General features: G+C 39.4%; 1 protein-coding gene across 1 annotated transcript in view; it reads right to left on the bottom strand.

The window, feature by feature from the left end:
- NFAT5 (nuclear factor of activated T cells 5) overlaps positions 1 to 24,920 on the bottom strand; it is a 65,140-nt gene that overhangs the window by 5,941 nt on the left and 34,279 nt on the right. The window contains exons 3-11 of the mRNA XM_080638543.1: positions 21,390 to 21,948; positions 15,887 to 16,079; positions 12,167 to 12,357; positions 9,507 to 9,679; positions 5,665 to 5,799; positions 5,440 to 5,492; positions 4,233 to 4,365; positions 3,604 to 3,681; positions 380 to 528 (exon numbers count right to left, since the gene is read on the bottom strand). Of these exons, the coding sequence (XP_080494669.1) occupies positions 380 to 528; positions 3,604 to 3,681; positions 4,233 to 4,365; positions 5,440 to 5,492; positions 5,665 to 5,799; positions 9,507 to 9,679; positions 12,167 to 12,357; positions 15,887 to 16,079; positions 21,390 to 21,948 (1,664 nt within the window). The remainder of the gene's footprint in view (positions 1 to 379; positions 529 to 3,603; positions 3,682 to 4,232; positions 4,366 to 5,439; positions 5,493 to 5,664; positions 5,800 to 9,506; positions 9,680 to 12,166; positions 12,358 to 15,886; positions 16,080 to 21,389; positions 21,949 to 24,920) is intronic.

Genomic DNA, 24,920 nt, shown 5'->3' with positions numbered 1-24,920 from the left:
GCAGTGGAAATGCTACTTTAAGGAAGAAATTAAGGTACAATTTCATGAAAGCAAAGCTAAAAAGTGATTGAAACAATATTCTTACAGTGATTTACTAGTTCTGTGTCATGGGACAAAAAAAAAAAATAAATCATAGTATCACTAACCAATCAACCCTGGAACTGAGACTGAAACAAGGTAAGTTACTTTCAGAGAACATTATTATAGATACTTATTATTAAATAATTATTTAATCATGGTCAGTGATTGTGCGTTTTGTCCAGACCAATCTCAGACCTGACATTTTCCCTGTGTGTTATGCTTCTCCAGTATTAGAACTTGGACTGATGGGTAGATATAACTATTAAAGCTACAGCCTTCGGATCACAATCAAACTTACCTTGAAGACAGGGGGAGATCTTTTTTCTGCACTTACTTCCATTGGAGCCACATCTTCATTCTTAATCATACTGCTTGGCATAAGTGGAGTTATCAAGGCACTAGGAAGAATGTTGACCTTCTCCAGGTTACAACCAGTGGCTTTCACTGCTGCAGTCACACATAAAAACAAAGGAAGGTCAATGGAATGTTAACATCCGTTATGCAGAGGGTGGATTTCTAGTGGTGGCCTGTTCGCCATTTCACTTTTCAGTCTTATCACAAGAGCTCTCATCCTCATACAAGATGCTAACATGAAGAGATACCACAACCTTCAAAGGTTATTTTTAAGACTAACAAAAATGTCATCGTTTTGGTTTTCTTCCATTTTGTATGTTTCTAGACCAAGAACAGCCATCCACCAACTGCTTGAACTACAAACATAATAAGATATCTTTCCACAAATTCTCACATTCTAAACTTTACTGCACTTTAACTGTGCAACTTCTCTATTTCATTTTGAAAAATGTGTTTTCAGATAACCATGTGAACAGAGTGCTCAAAGCATTCAGACTGTATTTTTATTCTGTTAAAGGAATAATCAAGCAAACCTTGATAAACCTCCACATCAGCTCTATAGCAAGTTGTAATTTTGCCTTTGTAGTGCCTAGTTTCTTCAATTTTTTTTAATGTGGAAAGGCGGCTTCTTAAAATGAATTAGATCTTTTTAATTTTGATTTTTCCTGATCCACATTTAAAAAAAAATACATAAGCTGAGATCTTTGCTGTAAATAAAATTAACTTTCTTGATTTCAAATACTGCTCAAATTGAGCTTAAAACAAACCAAATGGGACCTTGACACGCTTGTGAGGTGGGCTGATGCCAACCTGATGAAGTTTAACCATGCCAAGTGCAAGGTCTTACAGCTGGGTCCGAGCAATCCCAGGCACAGCTACAGGTTGGGCAGAGGAGAGATTCAGAGCAGCCCTGCAGAGAAGGACTTGGGGGTGTTGGTCGATGAGAAAATGAACATGAGCCCGCTTCAGTGTGCGCTCGCAGCCCAGAAAGCAACCGTATCCTGGGCTGCATCAAGAGGAGCGTGACCAGCAGGTCCAAGGAGGTGATCCTGCCCCTCTACTCTGCTCTCGTGAGACCTCACTTGGAGCATTGTGTGCAGTTCTGGTGTCCTCAACATAAAAAGGACATGGAACTGTTGGAACAAGTCCAGAGGAGGCCATGAGGATGATCAGGGGCTGGGGCACCTCCTGTATGAAGATAGGCTGAGAAAGTTGGGGCTGTTCAGCCTGGAGAAGAGAAAGCTGTGTGGAGACCTCAGAGCAGCTTCCAGTATCTGCAGGGGGCCTACAAGGATGCTGGGGATGGACTCTTCATCAGGGACTGTAGTGACAGGACAAGGGGTAATGGGTTCAAACTTCAACAGGGGAAGTTTAGATTGGATGTAAGGAAGAAATTCTTTACTGAGAGGGTGGTGAGGCACTGGAATGGGTTGCCCAGGGAAGTTGTGAATGCTCCATCCCTGGCAGTGTTCAAGGCCAGGTTGGATGAGGCCTTGGGTGACATGGTTTAGGGTGGGGTGTCCCTGCCCATGGCAGGGGGGTTGGAACTAGATGATCTCAAGGTCCTTTCCAACCCTAACTATTCTATGATTCTATGAAAGCATGTAAAAATCATAGTTCCACATAACTGTAAATACATTAGAGGATTAATCTTTAACATAAAGCATCCCACTGGATCCCCACCTTTATCTGGGGCATAATCAGAGACAAAGTACACGAAGCAGACAAAACTGATCTGGTTTTGATCATAAACTATCTGGTTCATGAGCAGCCTAGAGCAGAATAGGTACAGGAATGAGCCATCAAAATGAGCTGCCTAGCATAAAACCCACACAAGAAAGTAAATGAAGATTTATCACATAAATTAAATGGAGGACATGAAGCAATAGAAATAGCACATTTTATGAATAGCAGATGTTCTCCCAGTGCAGTTGATATCCTCCCTTGTTAAGCCTCCATGCGAAATTAGTTGGATGTCACGCTTGCCCTGATATAAAAATAAGTTATTTTCCTCATCTTTTTGATCTTGCTACTAGAGGTCTTACCAGTCCTTTTATCAGCTTGTTTCACTGCCCTAAATATTTTCGCATATTTCTCCCCCAAACAGTCTCTGCAGGTTTAAACTCATCATATCTTGTATTATCCTCCCTAACAAGTTGTAAAGTCAACTTATAAATATATCCCCTGCCAAGACCAAGCTATTAACTTCAAACATGAGCTTCATAATTTTAACCTGAAGCTATGGATTCCTATCAAACTTGTGATCACATTGTTAATTTGCTTACTTTCAACCTGCTTTCGCCAGAGCAGGCTATGGAAATTTCCATTAATCTTTGTACACTACCATAGTTTTAACGGTCAACTAAGAAACATTTCCTTCCTCTACTTTATTTCACTATCAAAAGCATCAATTTAATTCACACTTAAAAACCAGGCAAACCAAAAACTTGCTCCCTTGGAACAAAACAACAAACTTTGCACGGCATGAATGGTCAGGAAAAAATGAAAACAAAGGAAAAAAAAGACAGAAAAAAAGAAAAAAGAAGGGTGTGGGGAAAAGAAAAAACCAACAAAAAAAAAAAACCCAGGAAAAAAAACCCAAACAAAACAACAATAATTCACTGAAAGGAACAAGTTGAAAGTGCCAGAACTAGCATTCTTAACTAGACCCACTGAAAGCAATCTCATAAAACCACTGGAGAGCGTCCAAAAAATACCAGTTGGCATGTTCATGTTTTCAGTATTCAGTTCTTCCCCACCACTACCTTTATGTATAGTTTTGCTTAAATTAACACTACGTTGTTTCTAAATCCTTTGTTTATAAATCTTTGGCTTCTTTCTTTTTAATTCTTCACTTGCAATCATATTAAATGAAGATTAGACTTCAGGGCCTTAGCAATGAAAAGTAAAATAAATAAAAAACAGAAGAAAAAAACCCAACTAGATTTTGCAGGTTTTGTTCTACACTAGCTCATGTTAAAATATACATAAAAGAAAACTGTTATAAAGTAAAATATTCAGAACCAGAAAACAAACCTCACTGCAAGAATGTGGCCAAATTTTATAAGAACAAACTTATCTTCACAGGACATCTGATTCATTCCTCCAAATCTGAGTAGGAATTTATAGTTAAATTATTAACAACAATGATAAGAATCCATTTAGTACCTTTTATAGCCTCTTCAAAAGAACAATGTTGGGCTGGGCTGGAGATTTCCTTTTTCACATCAACATTCAGAGTACCAGCTGTTGAGACAAAACACATTGAGAACTTCCTTATGTTAAAACAGCAAACAAGCAAAAAAACCCAAGCTAACCAAAACAGTTACTTATATCCTAAAGAAACTGAGGTTCTTTGAAACCCAAACAAACTTTTGGACTGTGTATTGTAATATAGATAAATAAATAAACAAAAATACAGTGATATGGTCAAACTTCAACTTTCCTCAGGATAAAGCTTGGTGCTATTTTTTGTTTGGATCTGTTGCACTGTAACTAACGTGCTTCCTTTTTTCCTGCTCAGCTTCATTCCGAACCTTAGGCTAGAAATGGATGCTACCTCGTAAGAACAGCTGTCTTCATGCAGCTGAAATTTTGAGTTACCTGCCACATAAATGAGAAAGGCCAAGCCTTTAACTTTTATTATTTAACAGAGTAAACACTGCCAGTAAGATGAGCTTGAAAAGGTCCACATTACTTAACACTTCTGTTTCATGGACTAAATGCTACGAAACCAAACCCAAAATGCTTTCAGGTGAAACTGCCCCTTTTTTCCTCCAGATTTTTACTTCACATACATGTATCTGGAGTGTATGTAAATGGCTGCACATCACGTGATCTTCCAGCGTTGGTCACAACATATATTCCCACAGAAACAGCTGAGGTTATTTGCTGGTCATGATATGGTGGCACCTTCACAATAAGGTGATTCTGCAATGCAAAAACAATTTAAAAATCACATCAGAAGCCTAACTTTACCATCTTAATTGTATTATATCCATCAACACAGAGAAACAGACTGACAAAACACCACAAAAAACAAAGACATTGGGGGAGATGTGATCAAGTTACACTTTCAGTGAAGTAAACTGACAACTAACTTAGCACTAACTAGTGCTAGAAGAGAGATCTGAATAATTTGCCTATATGACGCTCATTGGCAACCTACAATTCAAATGGAAAGACAAAGTTCAGTACTTTGAGCATAACCTTATGCCTAACATGCCTTACTGAACTGCAGTCAGTTTCCCATCAAGTTATGCTGGATTCAGACACTTCATGTTCTGCTGACTCAGGTCTCTGTATTCAGTGTGAAAAGATGGAGGATGTAGTTTCATGTTACACTTCAGCAGATTTAACACAGAGCAGACATCAAAAAATAGGCCTGCAGTCATTCACCAACGGGAATAGCTATGAGGGATCTCTATTCCCCAACTACCCACTGGAAGTGAGAAATCATTTCTACCAGTGCACACATGGAATACTGCCTACGGAGATGGGAGCAAGGTGACATTTGTCAAATGCCATTTATATCTAATAATTTCTCTAATTTCAGTCCAATAGTCCATAATGACACTCAGTTGTGGCAAAAAGAAGAAATAAATATTTTGTAAAATATTTCAGAATGGAACAGAAATCAAGCCAGGTATAAAGACTATGGTGTATACCATCTATTTCCACTCAGTACTAATCTAACGTGGCCTTAGGAAAGCTACTGGAAAAACTGGATTAGGCCTTTTAATTAAACTGTATGTAAGGGCAAAGATCCGCTCCATATATCACACTCCTACTGTGGTATTGAAATTCTTAATTAGAAATGGAACAACTGTACTTGTATAAACCCAAACCAATGATATTCAACCAGATTCACTAAAGAACTTATTTTAAGAAAAGGAGTATTATTTCTAGAAATGCACAGGAAAAAGGAAAGGCTTATTTAATTTTTCTTTGGAAACAGTATTTTTCCTTACAATAATAGTAATAACAACAACAACACAGAAGTACCTGATGAAATAATTCCATGTCTATTTCAGCTTCTGCCTTCCATGAATTGTCATCTAAATGAAAATTAAAAAGCATAATTTATTGTGCATCCATATAAAGAAGTTTATTTTACTGCCTTTGATTCTGCTTGTCATATTGGTTTCTACAACTAAACTTTATCACCAGTGTAAACCCCAGCATCACGCCCTCTTCAGCACCCCAAGCTGTTACTGCTTTCACACTAACCAGAAACGTTCTCTTGGAAAATCACTTTTGTTCCCTTTAGAAAGTTCTTGCCAATCAGAAAAACTTCCTCTTCACCCTTCACTGAACAACTGTGCAGACTTTTCTTTAGGATCTCTGGAACTCCTGCTGGTTGAGCTGCAATTGAAAAAAACTGGTCTGAAATCAAGAAAATATCAACACCCAAAACAAAAACCTTTTACTTACAGGATTATAAAAGAAAGAATGACATAATTCCTCAGCTCTTCCTTTACTATATCACTAATTTAAAAGCTTTTCACACAATAACCATTTCTATTATCTCCTCACTAAATGTGATGGCCTCAAAAATCACACTTAGGGAAATGATCCACTAATACTACTTTCCCTTTTCTCCTGTATTTATTAAATCTCAAAATGAAACTTTCAGTGTTAGAGCTAAAGTTCAAGAAACTCTGGTCCTGTAATTTCCTGGCATAGAGAGCAATAAACTAATGCATCAGTCCTTAAATACACGTGAAACACATCTTCAAATCTACCCATTTAATATAAAGCTTATTTTGTCCTCCTATGTGAAAGGGTGTTAAGTAGTAATTCTCCTGGATTTTTTTTCAATTCTGGTTGGTTGGTTTTTTACAAGAGGTAGCTTCCTGGCTGGTGCAAGAACTAACCGAGGGGCTTTGAGCAACCTGGTCTAGTGGAAGGTATCCCTGATCATGGCAGTGGGTTGGGAATGGATAAGCTTTAAGGTCCCTTCTAACCCAAACCATTCCATGAATTATATGCTTCAGTTAATAGAAACCCTTGCAAGAGTCACGTGTGTGTAAGCTGGGGATTACAGCAATTTATATCCTATGAACTAGCAAAGAGAATGCAGCTTACAGTTCCACACCCCTGGAAACTTAGACCTCTCAGCCAGCAATTCAGATGATGATTTGCAATAACACATATTATATATCTTTGCTGCAAACTATTTCTATGCTTCTTAAAGCATAAAGGCCATGTGTGTTAAATGAAAATGAGCACCAAAGCAATTTAAATAGGCATACATTTTAAAATTACGTACTTTGTCACATTTTGTATCTTATAAAGTAATTCCAGCTTTTAATAAAAGTTTCTCAACCACCTTTTCTATTTACCACAAAATCCAAGTGGCATAAGCTTATGCTTGTGCTTTGCACTTACATGGCCTACTTTTAGTGTTTATTAACAATATTCCGTAGGCTTACTACACAGAAGAAGATAACACTGTAACATTCCAAATTATCTGATGACCTTTCAGAGAGGCTTTTTCTACAAGTGTTGCAGCAGGTTCCTAGGCAACCATTACACAACTACTAAATATGCTAAAGACACATGAATTTCTGAAAAGCGTAACTGGATTTAGGTTTGCTAGCAAGTGAACAAAGCCCATTTAAAACACAGACCTTAAATACAGAGCCTGCATCTATTCAACATCTTTCTTACGGTTTCAGGATCAGTCATGCAGCTTTGACAGCAATATTAGTGACAGCACACAATATAAGCAGGCTGTGATGAGTGACAATGTAAACCTCATTATGAGAAAGTAAAGTACACATCTGTAATAAGATGTGCCTAGCAAACAAACCAGGTGTAATGTGCCTGAGGATACGATTTATATAAATGAGTAACTCCATAAACAACATTTTATGCCATACGGATCAGCCAGTATGTACGTACTGGCACAGTTTGGGTGGCTAAGGTCTGCTGGAAACCACTGTGACTTTGGTGTAAGTTAAGAAGCAGAAGCACAGAAGCCTTGGAAAAGCCGCAAGAATTCCCCTCTCAACCTTCACATCACGATTAGTTTTACCCATACTATTACTCAAAGACATAAGTCTAACCAGAGTATTTTGTTTCTTTGTTTTAGGTGTTCAGCAATGGAGATGCTATAAAATTCCTGGGCAAACTCCTGGCAATTTACACAATTAGGAAGAATTTCTTATCAACTGACCAAACCCCACCTTGCTAAAAAAAACTAACCCAATTTTTTAGAACTTTATTTATAGAAGGATAACTTTTATGTCCTTCTTCCTTTTCTTATAACATCCCTTAGCACGTCATATATTCCACATTTTGCTCACTGCCCATATCTCAAAATACAGCTACTAATGCTACAGGTATAAATGGCTTCATTCAACAAACAGAAAGAAGACTACAAGAGACCCACATAAGCCAGTACTAGAATGGCTTTACCAACAAGCTGAGCAGAAATTGCATCAAATAAGCTTTTTTAGTTGAACAGCCTATCTTTAAATTTCCTAAAACATCTCAGATACTCAGCTTCTACCTACAGTAGCAAGTTTTGGATTGTTACGTGCTTAAGAAAGCACCAGATGATTTCTATTCCCATTTCAGCTATTATTTAAGTAACTTTATCTTTAATCAGTAAATTAATGATACAAATAAAATGTATGCAGATAGAGATCTTGCAGATTTTACAGAAAATGTTTTTTTCTTAAATCTGAAAATCAGTGTCAGATACTACAATGCTGCACTGACTGGAATGGAGCTACAGAGACAATCATAGCTCTAGCAAATGTACTTACATATTTTCCAACAACATACATGCCCCACATCTGAGAGCTCCACCAGTTAAAAAAACACTGGGAAAAGAAAGATTTAGCAAAAAATGGCACGAGAGGAAAAGAGAGGGAGGGGAACACCGAGTTCTGGGAGAGCACACCGGAAGTCGAACTACTGCCTACAACACGGCTGAGGAGAGGAGGAGAGCCCTCCCCTGCACCAGCAGTGGCACGTCTCTGGTTATCAGCTTTATTAGGGTTTCTGATGGGTTCCTGCTCCAACCGAGTCCTGCACACAGATTCTCTGCAAGAGCAGAAGACTGGAAGGAGGGATGTGCCACATGCCGCATCTGCCGAATCGCCTGCTGCCTGCAGCACTGGAACTGCATGGTGGTAGCTGATGTGGAAGCTCACATGGTTTTAATTATCTCCTCTTCCAATCTGTTCTTTCACTGGCAACAAAGCTGCAATTTCTGATGAGTTGAATAGGAGCCCTGACACAATAGGTACTGACAGGGTTTAGAAAAACAAAAAACCCACCAAAACCAAGAACTTCTTATACAATGGAAAGAACACAACACAAGGAGCTTGCATAACGACAGTATGTTCCACGCATGTGGAGAAAAAGCTCTATCTTCTTGTTAATCGAGAAACATCAGTAACCCCATCAACAGCTGTATTAAACATATTTCTGTATTTTTTCTTTTGCAGACGAGAAGAATTCCATGTAATTGGAAGCTGCTACAGACTCTACAGGCACATGCAGCCCTTTCTGGTTTAATTTTCCCTGTTGTTCAGCATAACCAAACCAGTCAGCACAGCCATCTGTGCTCAGTGCTAAATAGAGCATTTTAATAAAGAGCTATAAAATGTTCCATTCTTGCACTGAACCAGAACAGATTCAGCCTCTGGCCCAGCGAACTACCACAACTGTAGAGAACCATGCTCACTAACTCATTAGAAGTCTTTTCAGTCACTGAAAGCGGCCAGATGAACATCACAATACAGAAGAGATTAAAACTTGTCTCAAAAAATCATATCCAAGTCAAAAAAAAAAAAAAAAAAAAAGGACAAAAAAAATCTGTTTGAAAGGCACAGATTCATTTAATAGAAGATGAGGAAATTCATTACTACTTGTAAATATTAGTCAGTCATTTGTCTAACATCCCACCCCAAATAAAAATTAATCCAAGTGATCTTAGCCACAGCAATTCTGAAATAGTCATGGAATTACACTGGGGTGGGCTTTTTTCCCTGAGGCATTTTATGGCAATCACACTAAAATTCAGAGTCCAATAATACCAACTTTTTGATACTTACTGCACAAAATTGGGCAAGAGGGTGTCTGAAGAGTCAAAGTTGAGCCATCTTTGCGAGGGATGTTAACACGAAATACCAGCCTAGCACGTGTGCTTTTTTTCTTTGAGCCAGCAATCCCTATCCTAGCTTCAACATCAGCATTTCTTAGCTTCAGTATTCCCACACAATCAACCCTATCAACACAAAACAGTGGAAAGTTTAACAGAGTTCAACATGTTCAGCATCTTTAACAGTCTTTCAACTAGTTACATAGGCCGTAAGTCAAAACTCTGGAATTAATTACTGAAATATTCTATTTATTTTTTTTTTAAATGAAATCTCTACACAACCTTTCTCACTACATAGCTTGCTTTTTAATTCAACCTTCAATTCAACTTGGATGAGGGACTCTTCATCAGGGACTGTAGCGATAGGACAAGGGGGAATAGGTTTAAACTGAAAAAGAGGACATTCAGGTTAGATATTAGGCAGAAGTTCTTTCCTGTGAGGGTGCTGAGGCGCTGGCCCAGGGTGCCCAGACAAGCTGTGGCTGCCCCATCCCTGGCAGTGTTCAAGGCCAGGTTGGACACAGGGGCTTGGAGCAAGCTGCTCTAGTGGAAGGCGTCCCTGCCTGTGGCAAGGGTTGGAACTGGAGGAGCTCTAAGGTCCCTTCCAACACAAACCATTTTATGACGGATTATTGAAGGAAACAATAATAAAGCAGTATGAATAAAACAGAAAATGCGATATAACAAGTCATTCTGGTTAGCATTCAGTTTATAATCACAGGCCTTCACTCTTCTATTCCAGGGGCTAGATCTGGGTTTGTAGGATTATTACTACAAAATATTCTGCATTTCCTTTAAGAATGATAGAAGAAAAGTTATTGTAGTCATATTATTTTTTATGCTCAGTGGAACTTGTAAGTGATAGCTATGTCATAAGACAACTGTGGCCCTCTGGGAAATGTCTACAGGGCCAGGGCGAGAGACAGGCAGTTCTAACTTTCAGAAAGGCATGCTAGATGCAAAATTATTTCAAACAAAAGAATAAAAACTCCAACCAAACACAGCATGATGTGTTAAGAATACTGTAATTTTCCCAGAATCTCAGGCTCTACATCCAAACAGTACAGGGACCATCTGATACCTAATCTGAGTACCACAAAGTTTTGTGCTGCATGAGGGCCAACAAGCAATAGCTAGGGAGCAGAGAGGAGGGAAAAGTGTGATTCAGAAGGTGGCACTAGCATTACCATCAATAGAGAGGTGCTACAGTGTCACTGAAATACCAGGAAGATTTCTTTTGAGACATCAAGATTTCTTACAAGAGAACAGCCTAAGCACTAAGGTAATTCCAAATTCATCTTTCTAGCATCTCTATACTTACATGGGTTTACATTAACACTTGAAGACAATTAAAAAATTATTCTCCAAGAGGCAGTTTCCAAATTTATCATGGGAATATATTTTACCTTGAAAAATCAAACTGATACAGTTTATTAACAAACTGGGCTGCATCAAAAGGAGCGTGACCAGCAGGTCCAAGGAGGTGATCCTGCCCCTCTACTCTGCTCTCGGGAGACCTCACTTGGAGCATTGTGTGCAGTTCTGGGGTCCTCAACATACAAAGGACATGGAACTGTTGGAACAAGTCCAGAGGAGGGCCACGAGGATGATCAGGGGCTGGAGCACCTCCTGTATGGAGACAGGCTGAGAAAATTGGGGCTGGAGAAGAGAAGGCTGCGTGGAGACCTCAGAGCAGCTTCCAGTGTCTGAAGGGGGCCTACAAGGATGCTGGAGAGGGACTCTTCATCAGGGACTGTAGTGACAGGACAAGGGGTGACGGGTTCAAACTTCAACAGGGGAAGTTTAGATTGGATCTAAGGAAGAAATTCTTTACTGTGAGGGTGGTGAGGCACTGGAATGGGTTGCCCAGGGAGGTTGTGAATGCTCCATCCTTGGTGGTGTTCAAGGCCAGGTTGGATGAGGCCTTGGGTGACATGGTTTAGTGTGGGGTGTCCCTGCCCATGGCAGGGGGGTTGGAACTGGATGATCTTAAGGTCCTTTCCAACCTGAACTGTTCTATGATTCTATGTATTATCCTACTGGAGAAGTGGACACTGACAATTAAATAAAGCTTTCTTCTCTTGAAACAAGACAAGGTGCCAAGTAAAGAGGGGCAGTTTTCAATCACATACCCATTGAAAAGAACACATTCTACTGAAAATAATTATTTGAAAAAAGATCAATCTCTTTCTGTATGTTAAGATACATGTGAAAAGCTTATTAGGAAATCATTTGTATCTGAAGTTTGCATCTGATCAGCAATTCTTACTTGTTAAAAGACAAGACAACCAGAAGAATCACCAACCAGCTTATAATTCACCTCATGCTTGAATATGCACATTACTGATCGAACACAACATGAAACTAATGCAACAGTTAATTGATAAAGTTTAAGGAAGACCAGGTTGAGAATTAAATAAAATAAACAAATTGAGAATGTGATTTAAAAGTTTTTCTTATACCCACACCTTCACTAAGTACCTGGTGTGTTCCAAGATGTTCAGACTTTTAACTACTAACCCACCCAATCAAAAAAGGAAAATCACTTTCTGAAAACAAGCTAATAAATTAATTTATATTTTTTTACAAAAAAAAAAAAAAAGTGCTACTCACGCAAGTGTCATATTGTTGCTTGGGTCCAGTCCAACCTCAATAACAGTAGTCCCCTCTATATCCACTTCTTTACAGGGGGTAGTGTTTCTCCCAGTAACTCTGCAGGCCTGGTAGAACCCATGTGGCTTCACTCGACCGGAGTCATTACCCACAAATACCTGCAGCACCACCGGCTCATTGTGACCTTCCAGCTGAAACACAGCAACACAAATCAAACACTTCAATAGAACTCCTCTTAATTGAAACACAAAACATTTTATGCAGGTGAATTTGAAGTAAATCAGCTCCCAGTGTTGCTGGAAACAATCCTAAGGGCAGGAGGAACACAAATTTTTCATCTACTTTATAAACAAAATGCTAACTTCTTTTATCTTTTGCCATTCGTCCTTTCATTAAAAGGCAGTCATTTAATAAACAGGTAGAATTTATCTTTACTGTGATGTAAAAGAAGCCTTGAAGTAAATTTGGACATTGTATTATGAAGTAATTTTATTTTTTTTTAGGTAGTAGTTAAGAAAAATATTCCTGAGTAAAAAGAAACATGAGGTCACTGCCAGATTCCCATGTGAGAGAGAAATTCTTTGACAGAGCATTCTAAAAGGAGATAAAACCAGTATTTGCAATGTTTTCATTAAGCCACAATTGTTGCTAGAGAATTTCTGGGTGCCAATGTTACATTTCATCCTGGATCTGGAAGCCCAGTCAAAACTTACACAAAGAAGCTCAAATTTTATTAGTAAGGAGATGCAAATGAGAGCAGAATCCTCCAGAGGATTTTTCAGGGGATTTATCCCTGTCAACTTAGAGAATTAAGTTTTGAAGTTCTCAGCAAGTTTGGAAAAGGGAAAAATGAGCAAACACTGGTAAAACCAGAATGCTACTCATGTCCAAAAGGAACAATAAGCAACGAGGTGGGTGCTCTGACCATTATGGATGGGCAAAGCTAGAAGATCTCTGCAGGTGGCCAACTAACAAGCTTCCAAGTAGGAAACAAGGGCTAACAGGCAGGGTTCTTGGCAGAGAGCTCAGGAGCTAAGAGAGCACAAGTGAAGAGACCATGAAAACAGCCTATGAGAGGACTTAAGTTCACCAGGCAGTCAAAAGGCAGTGGGAAGTAAAGGGTACTCTGATATTCTACCATTTATATGGAAAGCTGAATGAACAGTCTTTGTGTCACTTCACCAAGGCCTCCTTGGCCAGAAAGAGCATCGTCACAGCTAAGTAGTGTCGCTTTTCTTCCTGGTGATGTTGTGTAGCAGAAGGTATGAACAGTGTGCAAGAGTATCTCACATCATCTGGGTGGTAAATGCTCCAGCTCTGAGATACCATTAGCAAGACAACATGAAGATGTTACTGAAGGCAGGGACACCTCTGCTGACACTCTGCATTCAGGATAGTTTTTCTTTTGCCAGCCAAGTCACTTAATTAAGGTTTGTTGATACAATTTTAATGTTGTATATTGATTGTAGTCTCTCTAGTTCTAAGTCATCAAGTAACATGGTTTTCCTTAGACCACAGAACTTCCTGCTTCTCCTCAGTCTACTTAGGAATGATGCATCTGAATGGCTCCCCATGCTGCCAGAGAAGAGCAAGCACCAGATCTCTTCTGAACTAGCAACATTTTTACATTCTTCTTCCCCATCTTTAAAACAAACCCCAAAAAAACACAAACCAAAAGCCCTCTTGTCCTTTACAGATTTTTCATCACTAGCTCAGATTTCCTGAAGATCCACTGACTCATTTTGTCTGTCCAGCCCTGGCAGACTTTTATAAGCAGCATATGAACTAGTTTACCTACTGGTAAGGCAAGCTTGAGTTTCCAGGAATTCAGTAACACAAGACTCTTCCAAACAGAGTTTTCACTGACGGGTACTAAAGGATGACTTGGAAAGGAATTAAAACAAAATTCAGATGAACAAAGGCCCATTAAGAAGTTTCGCATAAATAAGCACTAAATCACCATAGCAACAGGATGATATGAACAGATTCTTTTCTTATGAAACATAACTGGATTTCTACATTTCTGAGGAACAAAATTTCTGCATCTGTTCTGAGGAACAGATTTCTACATTTCTGAGTGAAGCACTGGAAATGTTTCTTACGCTGTCAAACGGGACTTTAAAGATAAGTATACTTCTATACTCTGTCAGCAGTAGTCAGCAAAAATTTTAAGGGCTCTATGATAAACAACACTCCTTTGTGGACCTGGTAAATTAGTTTGGATTAAGAACTTATTTGCTGCTTTCTCAAAGCATCATAATTAATAAAAAGTAGAAAAGGAAATGTCTTTTCCCCTTCTTATTTGTGTAACAGATAAAAGTTGTCTACTTGCTCTGTTTGTCACACTCCACTCAATATGACCAGGATGACATTCGTCTCAGTTCCAACAAGCATGCAGTGCCAGCCTGTATTGAGTTCAGTGTCCCCCCCAACATTTATACTCTTGTCACTGCAACTTTTGCGATCATGTTTGACTTCAGTTCTTCTGTTTGTTCCTGTTTAAGTCAAGCAAAGCATTACTCCTGGTAAGCCCCTCTACCATTTGCATCAAGGAGCTTTCACAAGCACAGCCCTCAAGGTCTTTGATTGCTTCTACCAGCCTATGTAACCCTGCAGATGAAAGATGGCTGAAACCTTCCACAGTCAGAAAGGTCTGTATGCAGAAGAATCCTGCATCATCTACTGTCTTCTCAGACAGGAAGTCTGTAACAGATACCAAAACATTATCCCTAACTTCCTCCCTCCTCTGGTCTCCAATTTCTTGAGATCTGTGCAGTCAAGGAGCATCTCACGATATATGACCTCCTCTCTTCTTTCTAAACAGCAGGTACATATCCATGACTGCATTCCAGACACCACCCCAAGCCTCTGTGACTCCAGTCAAGTCAGAGTTCTCTGACTAAACAAGACCTGCAGATTCACACTCTGGGCATTAATGTGCAGGCACTGGCAGACAGCCTTTGAATGTCATCCTTCTGAGCAGGAAGGCAAAAGATCTTTCTGTAGCCTTCTTCTTCATGTTTCTTCTCTATTTGTAGCTCCTACTTTTCTTCTAGGGTTTGGTCCCCATCCTCAGAAGAACCTACAGTAAAGCCCTCTGGCATCAGAGGCTGGCAAGCCTCATCACCAACAGCTTTCCCCCTCTCTGAGCAAGGTGAATTACATCAGTCGTCCTTTTCTCCAGATGAAGCAGGATGAACAAAGAAGCTAAATGCATGCTGGAGATCCAGCTATGCAGCCAGAGCCTGGATTCCTGACTGCATCTGCTCTATCCAGGTCCTTCCCTTGATCAGCAGGATTGAGGACACCATTCAAACCTGCATGCTGCTCATTCCTGCCTCAGATCAATTGACCAGCAACATCTAAAGATACCAGGTCTATGCAGGGAACAGGCTGCATTTGTTAAGTGAAGTTACAGCATTTCACTATCCTACTTTTGCATGCTTCAAATGCCTATTGAGAGAATTTCTGTAATTGTAGTCTAAAGGGACACGCATCACAGATAATACATCACTGCCTTGACATAAAGCTTCCTTCCTCCTGTAACTGTGATGCAAATAAGACTTCTTGGTACCTGCAAGAAACAATAATCTGTACAGCAAAGAGACTGCAAAGTCTCCCCCCTTCCCTTTAAAAACAGAGATTCTAGGCCTTTTGCACCAGTTCCCATTCTACTAAAGCATCACTTGGGAAGGAGTCACCCAACACTAAGCAGCCTACCTTGACTGTTGGAAAGCCTTGCTGTGTCCGGTCTTTCACTGAGCCTCGGCTGCCTTCAGTCAGGTAACGAGCCCTGTGCTGGGTTTCTGGCTGTACCACGATCTTCAGCTCCTTCCCCTCACTCTTAGTTGGATACTGACCACACAACATTGGGGTCTTCTTCCCTCCAGCTCCTTTCTGGTTCTCTGATGCTCTGGGAAGTCAAAGCAGCCCGTTAAAAAGATGTCATAAGCAGCTCCCCAATAAAAACAAACTAAATCACAGAAAAGCTAAAAAGATAAAGAGTGTATATTAACGGAGAGATGATTTACAGTTGAGACAAAACTGTGGAATTCTCTTTCTGACAGAGAAGGAAACCTGCAAGATGAAGAGGAATGGTGCTTCCCTGCCTCCTCCATCCAGTGCAAATAGGAACTGCTTTTCAGAGAGTAAACATAAAGGAAGGGAAAAGCAATTAGCATTAAACTATGTTAAACAGAAGAAGGCTTATAATCTGCTTTTATCACAGTATATAATACAGCCTGGTATTGTATGAATAAGCTGTTTTGCTTCTGTAACAAATATACATATGTAGACACACATACTGAATGGATTTCAGGTTAAATGATAATCCTTTAAATAGGAAAACAGCCTCATGCCTGTCTTCACCTGAACTTGCATATCCATGCAAACTCAAACACTAATTTCTGTCAAGACAGATTGATAAATTGATGTTTAAACCAGATTAGTTATTGTAAAAAGCTGTGATGAAATTGCACCAATTTGAAATCTGCAGCGTATGCAAAAAGACTGTTTTGTTCCAGGTGCATACCTTAAGATATATCTTGTGTTCAGTTCCATAATTAAAACCTGAATGAAGAAGCCCTCCAAAGTATAACACTGTGTGATGCATTTTGTGTTCACTTTAAAGCACAATGGAAAATAACTTGTGATCTTATACAGAGGAGGTTTGCATAATGAAGTTTAATAACCTCATTTAACACCAGCAAAGGTAAACATGCCATGGCAAATGGTATAGGCAGAAAAAGGGCTCAATGGATTTATGCAAATGTAATATTCTTCTTTACTACCAAAACGCAGTTTCTAACAGCTAATGATTCTGAAGAAAGCAGTTTAAAATAACAGGTGTGAATTGCTTGAAAAGCAAATCTTGTTTCAATGTGCAACACACGGAAGTAATTTATCCAGGATTTTAATTCTCGAGGAAGGGGGAGAAAGAAATGCTTTCTCTTCAAAGTTGTCTACTGAGAGCTTTGCCTCTGCAAGAGTTTTTCACTGACCTGAAGGCTGAGGTAACCCATGGTGCTCTCACTCCCAATTACCTGATGATTTATACTAACAAACATTATCAGCACCTTTCCTACAACTCCTATTGCGCAATAAACAGCACAAGACCACATGGTACACAAACACTTGCAAGTCATTCCCCAGCCCTGCACAACCTGTCCCAGCATTTTTCAAATCCAGTTCCAACCCCTGCCACGGGCAGGGACCCCTTCCACTGGAGTAGCTTGCTCCAAGCCCCTGTGTCCAACCTGGCCTTGAACACTGCCAGGGATGGGGCAGCCACAGCTTCTCTGGGCACCCTGGGCCAGCGCCTCAGCACCCTCACAGGGAAGAGCTTCTGCCTAAGAGCTCATCTCAGTCTCCCCTCTGGCAGGTTAAAGCCATTCCCTTTGGCCTGTCCCTACAGGCCCTTGTCCAAAGCTTCTTGTTGCCCCTTTAGGTATTGGGAACTGCTCTAAGGTCTCCATGGAGCCTTCTCTTCTCCTGGCTGAACATCCACAGCTCTCTCAGCCTGTCTTTTCCTATGGAAGGGTCTTCTGCTCCAGGAAAGGTCAAACACTCTGACTCACTTCCACATCTCCTACTAAGCCTTCCAAAGCCTTTTAATATCTGTAACAAATGGTTAAAATGAACACTGCTGAGCAGTTATGAGCTCTGTACTTCGGGTGAATTTCATTCATGTTTTTCTGTTTGTGAAGGTTAACCACTTCACAGGTAGCCCAGCAAAGCCTCCTGCTCACCCAGCTGAGCCCAGAACAGATGCCCTGAGCAGTCCTGGCTGCCTCACACACTCATCTTCAACCAAGCAATAGCAGAAAGGCAGGACCTAGGTAAAAAAACAGCATTGAAAAAACCCCGCAAGACTCCTATCTTTCTGCAAACCCATCGTAATTATTCAGCCAAAGTCTGGTCAATCAGGCTGTTTAAAAAAAAAAAAACCCACTACGTAAAAACATACTTCCTCTCAAGAAGATAAAAGGGACAAAATTCTCCTTCAGTGTAGCACAGACAAAACCTGTGATACACTAAATAAACTGTAATTAACAGCACTGTGCTCCTTGCTCCTGTACATGTTAAGCAAAAACGCTAATCACACTCAAGCTTGTTAGATAATCACTCTCTACTCTTCCTGTCAGGACATTACTCCAACAGACTACTAATTAAAAGGAATATGTTTATGAACTTTCAGAGAATATCTTCTCTTTTTCCCCTCTATGAATTTTCAATCACACAGCTACAACCTCTTGGCTTCTACCAGGGAACACAAGAAATCACACCAGGCAACCTCAGCTGCTGCAGGCACCATCACATCCTTCCCAACACTGTGCCTGGGCCACAAGCTTCCCGCACCTTGGCACAGGAGAATGCTCCACAGAAAGATACCACACATGGAGGTTCCCACTCCCTAAATTAACAGAGGCTGAGGTATTGCTGACTTTTGAAGGGGGCAGCCATCAAAACTAAGTTGACTTTCAACACTCAAAATGCAAAGTTTTAGCAGTGTGATGTTAACACGCTGGCCTCTTCAACACAACTCTCTTTTCCTGAGAGTGCTTTAGTCTTAAAACCCAAGTCACCTGAACTGTCCACATACTATTATTTTACACATTGTCATATTTATTCTGCCTAAGCTTTATCTTGAAAGTCTTCCCTCTAGAAACCTAAAGTAATCATTACTGTCAATCAGATTAGCTGAACTTGAAAGCAATTGTAAAGCCTTCACCAGAACTTCTCAGTGGTCTTTCTTCTCAAATTCCAAGGATATCATTTACACATCCTTTTAATTTAGTTTATTCATAATGCTAATATTTGTGCACATACAGATAGTAAAACATTTCATACCACAGGTTTATTAGTTTAACCATGACCAGACAAGGTCTACTCAAAGCTAGCACTTCTTTTCTAAACAAGAAGTGTAAGTAGGAAACCCTATGATTCTACTAGAACAGATTTCCTGGTCCCACACTGGCATCAGGGCTGTTCCCAGTGAAGACCTGCAAGTGAAAGCGAGGCCAAGCATGTCGGAAATCTGAGCCTCCTTGCCCTAAATCACTATTAATTCATTCACTTCTAAAAAAGGCTTTCAAAAATTCCAACAGTTTCCACAGGAATATACTTTTTTTATTTCCTAGCTTCTGAAGACCTATTAGAAGTCTCTTAAGGCAAACTTCCACTTCACAAATTAGCAAGGCTGCTTTCCTTGCTCTTTTCTTAAAGCCAAAAGTAAATGAACTCCCTTGGCTGAACTCCACAGGGCTGGAAAGTTTTGAAAAAAACAAGCAAACAAACCAGTCACCACTGTGACCTAGATTTTTAACACTAAATCTCCATATTCCAGCTGCAAAATTACATTTTCTAGTATCTCAGACATTTTTTGCCCTGGAGCTTCTATTCCAAAGGACAATTTTGTTACATAAGAGTTTTGCTGCTTCCAACTAGCCTGTATTTGAGATGTTGGGGAAAAAACAATGATTTCCCCTGCATTCAGAGCATTGCTGACAGCACTGATGAAGGTTCACCAGGTAGCCACTAATATTTTAGGGAATGCTACAGTCTTGTAACACTTTAGATTGAGATCACAGAGTCACAGAATGGTTTGGGTTGGAAGGCACTGTGAAGCTCATCCAGTTCCAACCCCACTGCCACAGGCAGGGACACCTTCTACTAGACCAGGTTGCTCCAAGCCCCATCCAGCCTGGCCTTAAACAATACCAGGTGTGGAGCCTTCATATTGTTCCAGAGTTTACTAAACCTCTCCTCCCTGCCCAGAGATCATATTTACAGTCACACAGTTCTTGCCTTTCAGTAAGTGTCTTTCTTTTGTAGGGGAGCACCCGACCCCCTCTGCTCAGTGGAGACAGCTTCCTCCTGCCAAGCTTTACATACACTAATTTGCTTCTTCAAGTCTACCATGTACTAAGGTTTTACTTTACTATCATTGATTTCAGGTGGTGAAAACAAGAGATGCTGGACAACTGCAGCCAAGCTTAGTGTCTGTTATATGGAGACACCAGGAGACACACAGGTCAATGGCACAGCCAACATTCCTGGTACGAGGCAGCTCCATGGGCCCTTATGTGGTACCCAGCAGGCAGGGAGCAGCAGTACTCTGGAGAGTTTCTCAGAATCACTTTCTCACAGTGAAATTTTAAGTATGGAACTGTAATGATCCTGGGAATACAGACTCCAGGCTCTTTCCCTTTGGAATATGAGAAGTTCATAATCTTTCCCATCTGTCAGATTTTCATATTCACTATTACTGTGATGAACATTAGAATGTACTGCAAACACATACATAAAACAAACAAAATACACTCCCCCCCAAAATAAAAAAGCCAAATCTATCTACTCAACCATCTTAAAAGTACTAAAGAAGCCACAAGTTAAAAAATAAAAATGTGTCAACACGCTACTGTAAACTGATGGGAGTTTTTCCTCTTTAAGCAACTACTGAAATGCATTTAGTGAAGAGTGTGGAACTGGGAGAGATGAGAGACCACCACCCAGGCGTGCCTACATACAGACACACGCATGCACAGAACCCAGAAGCACAGAGAGAAACAGGATTAGAGATTTATTTCTCAAAAAATCAAAATACAGAAGTGAATTCACAAGAAGAAACAAAATTTGGTTCACTATATCATCTTAACATTTTATAAAAAAGTAAAGCATGTGTTAAGTCCAATGATGAGAAATCCTAAAAAGCCATTTGCTTCTTCTCTCATCACTCTCTCTATTTGGTAAATAGAGAGACAAACAGAAGCAGGTAAAGTGTACAGACTGAAATCCTCACATAAAATCCTGCAAAACCCACTAAGATTTAAGGTGCGTCCAGTCCACTTCTGCTTTTCTTTTCAAATACATTTTCAGTGCCATTCTATAAATGGAATTGTGTAATCTTTGAAGAATTTCACTTAAATAACAATACAGATGAGCTCATCGGTGCTGCGTCAATTGTTGTAGGGAAGTTCAGCTTTATCTTCTAAACAAAGACTACCCAGTCTAATCAGACCTTATCACAAGGCTAGGACGCAAAAGGGAACAGCAGAGAAGAGAAAGGATTTATGTGAGAACCTAAGTAGAACACTTGATTGGGCATGGGGAGAGTTTTATTAGTTTGGTTTTACATATGGTGATAAAACTTTATTCAAAAAAGCAGACAAAAAAAAAAAAAAAAAAAAAAAAAAAACAAACAAAAAAAAAAACAGATACCAACCCATTTCCTGCTTTTGAGTTGCCTTTGCTGTCCGTGCTGAGCTGAGAAAGGACATAGTGAGGCGCTTTGGCGCTGTCGGCATCAAATATATCCATGTTGGACTCTTCACAATCTCGACGTTTGATCCCTGGCCTCTGCTTTGGATTTCGTTTGCGTGATTTACGTGGCACCTCAGTGTTATCATTGTAGGAACTGGTACTCATGTTACTGAAGTTGGAGGGTGAATCCTCCATCCACATACTGCAGCTCTGTTCTGACTCCAATCCACACCCCTCATCCTGGCAGGACATCCAACTGTTGTCCAGCAAGTCCTCAGGTGGTGGCGAGATGTACAGGACTGTGTGTCTCTTCGGCGTTGACTGCTGCTGCTGGACTGCGTTACTGGTTAACTGCTTTTCACTTACCCCTCTGGTACTTACCCCCACGGCTGAGGAGCAGCTCTCCACTTGCATAGCCTTGCTGTCGGTGACTGAGGTAGAGTAAATGGTAGGACTGGAAGAGGTGGTAAAGGAGCTGCAAGCACCGCCCATGGAGGAAGAGGAAGGAGCTGAAGAAGCATCTGCGGTGTATAATTCAAAGTAAATACAAGATACATGGTTCTGTGTGTGCTGGCTATAGCAGTCCCATTGACACAAAGCGATTTATGAACCGATTTCTTTCCCCCAACAAATATTTGGAATTTGGTAAATTTTAGAATGTAAGCGCTTAAAGCAGTACAGCCTAACCAATACATTACTTTGGAAATGTCCAAAAGACTTAGTATGATCCACTGGAATCAATGTTTTTAAAGTTTAATGTTAATTCATAAAAATGGCTGCAAGCAAACACAGCTTTCATTGCCTCGGCTGGAGTAATTATTTGTGTAGAAGCCATTTCATCTAAAATAATGGAAGCCCCAATGCAAAATGCTTATAATCCACATTCAATGCCAATTAAACCATTTATTGTTGGAATTTTTTATTTTTGAAAGAGACGGGACTGTGCTTAGCCACAAAGTATTAAAATAAGTTTCTAACCTATGAAGCAGAGAACTACAGGTCATTTTTAATGCAGACACTCCCTGCTTCAGAGGCAAATCCTGGAATAAAAATATGAGAAAATAAATGAGAAAAAGAGCTGCTGATTATTCCATAATAAATGAGAAATAAAATATAAAATCAACTGAGTTGGTAGGCAAAATGGAACTGGTATCAGTCACTATGACAGCTGTTTCGAACATTCAAAACAGGGATGAAGTATCTGTATTGGTGACACGGTGATACAAGACAATGTGAAATTTCTGTAATTTGACTCTTTCAGACACTGAAAGATTTCTCTCATACTTTATCAGCTGAGTCCCTTATGCAGACAAAGACAGCTTGGGACAGACCTCCAAAAAGTTCATATGAAATAAAGTATTTTAAAGAACATGATTGTGACTCCTCCAGAGGTCACACAGATCAATCTGGTTTAGAAACATGAGAGAACAACTAAATGATTAAAACAAACTTCTGAACATTTCTGGACACCAACAATCATTTCCACTGAAGAATTTTAATGGACAGATTAGCTGAAAGCCTAGGCTGAAATACTTCAGAGGAAGCAGTATGGACAAACATTAAGTCTTTATTCCTCAGTGAAATACAGCTGATTTAAAGAAACAGGTAACTGAATTTTATAGTCTGATTTAAGCTTCCTGTGAGGGAGTTGCTATTTTTTATATTTCTGCCGTGCTGACCACATCTTGCACAATAAACCAGAACCACAGAAATAATCTAATTTTGCAAAAAAATTGTATATAATATATCTACATACTTATCCAGTATGTTTGCTCACGAAATTACTGGTGTCATGGAGGTAATACCTATTATTAAGAGGAACATGATGGCTTCCTTCTTGTTGAGGATTTTTTCTTTAAATCCAAAATATTACATTAATCTCTCAAGACTAAAAGATTCAGAGATAGTTAAACTATCGCATCCAGTTTAAGCAATTTAAAAGTAACAGAATAAAGTATGTTCAGCCATGATGTATGTATTTAGTTAACAGCAAAATGCAGCAAAGCTTTCTATAAATCAGCCTACTTGTGATTACCAGGAGGATCAATGAGTGATGATAAAGATTTTTTAAAACAGTACCATTTCTCACAACTTTGCCATGCTAAGTGAATTTAAAAGTAAACCTATGCTACTTCAGACTGTCAAATTCAGTGGTCATTACACGTTATCCATAAACTATTCTGCTCTTATCTTCATAGGAAGTCCCTTCCCCAAACCTCCTAGTGAAGCAGAAGCAGATGAATGATACCAGTTCCATTTTCCAGTTTGTTCTTTAGCAAATATAGTGGCTGAAATTGGGAGAATTCAGTCACTTTGAACTGCATTCCAATTTAAAGGTGAATTTATCCTTTCTATATCATGCATTAATGCAATGCTGTTTTTCAAAAACACAGAATTCGCAAGAACTATTAAATCTAGGTATTAATTTCAGTGATAATATTTAGGAGCTGATTTGCAGCCACTTTGAGTTGAGAAAGACCTTTGCTATTTGGGATGTTTACTTTGGTTTGTTAAATAGAATTAGTTTCCATTCATCATTTATACACTCAAACAGAAAGAAACCACACTGCGGAAATAAGCAGCATACGTACAGCATATATGCTGCATGCAAGTGTTGGCAAATGGTAACACATGGCACACAGCAGTAATGCTGCAGAACTGGATTACTGAACAGCAATACTTTCCTTCAAACTAATTCTTCTTTTAATGGATGAAACTGAGTATCATACACAGTACAACCGAGTGTATGCACCTCTCGTGTTTGTCTGTGCATGACAGAGACTTGAACAAATCAGTAATTATGTGCATCGGCCCAGGCAGCAGGACTCTTGAACTGGAAGACTCTTCCTCCAAGATTATCAAAAACTTCTCTTTTCGCAGCAAATATTGCAAATGTTTTAGAAAGGTCTTGTAAAAGACCTGAAAGAAAAACTTAAAAGGGACATGGTCTGCACTGGAACAAGCATATGAAACACTGACCATACCCTGCTGATCAAATGGTTCAATGCATATCCTGCCCAGAAATGCAACAACTGCAGTTTTCCCTCACTTTTTGAGGAAAAAAATAAATAAATCACTGTTTCCTCCATTTCTTCTCCTCAATTTTTTTTGACTAGAAGTTAAAAAGCATGTATGTATGAGTCTGAGTGTATGTTTTTCCTTTGTATCTTTCAAAAGGAAAGAAATACTGTCCATTATAAATTGGTTATACTCTCTTCCATTTACCAAAGACACTGCTGTGTAACAGTAAGATTAGAGCATCAAAACAACATCAAGCTAAACAGTAATGGCAAGAAAACCTTTCTTTAGCCTTATATATTCTCAGACTAAGGTCATTACCATCCATAAACATGCAAGTGTTTTAAAGCATGTACAGCCCAGTGTCTTCTCTATTATAGTAATTAAAAATATATAAGAAAGGAATATAGCCAATGAAATACAATAGCTATATTAAACCTATGTATTTGTTTGTTCTAAAATCTATTTTGGGAGA

The sequence above is a fragment of the Psittacula echo genome (genome assembly GCF_963264785.1).
Source record: "Psittacula echo genome assembly, chromosome: Z".
NCBI classification, from domain to species: Eukaryota; Metazoa; Chordata; class Aves; order Psittaciformes; family Psittacidae; genus Psittacula; species Psittacula echo.
This window is presented reverse-complemented; position numbering and strand designations above follow the sequence as displayed.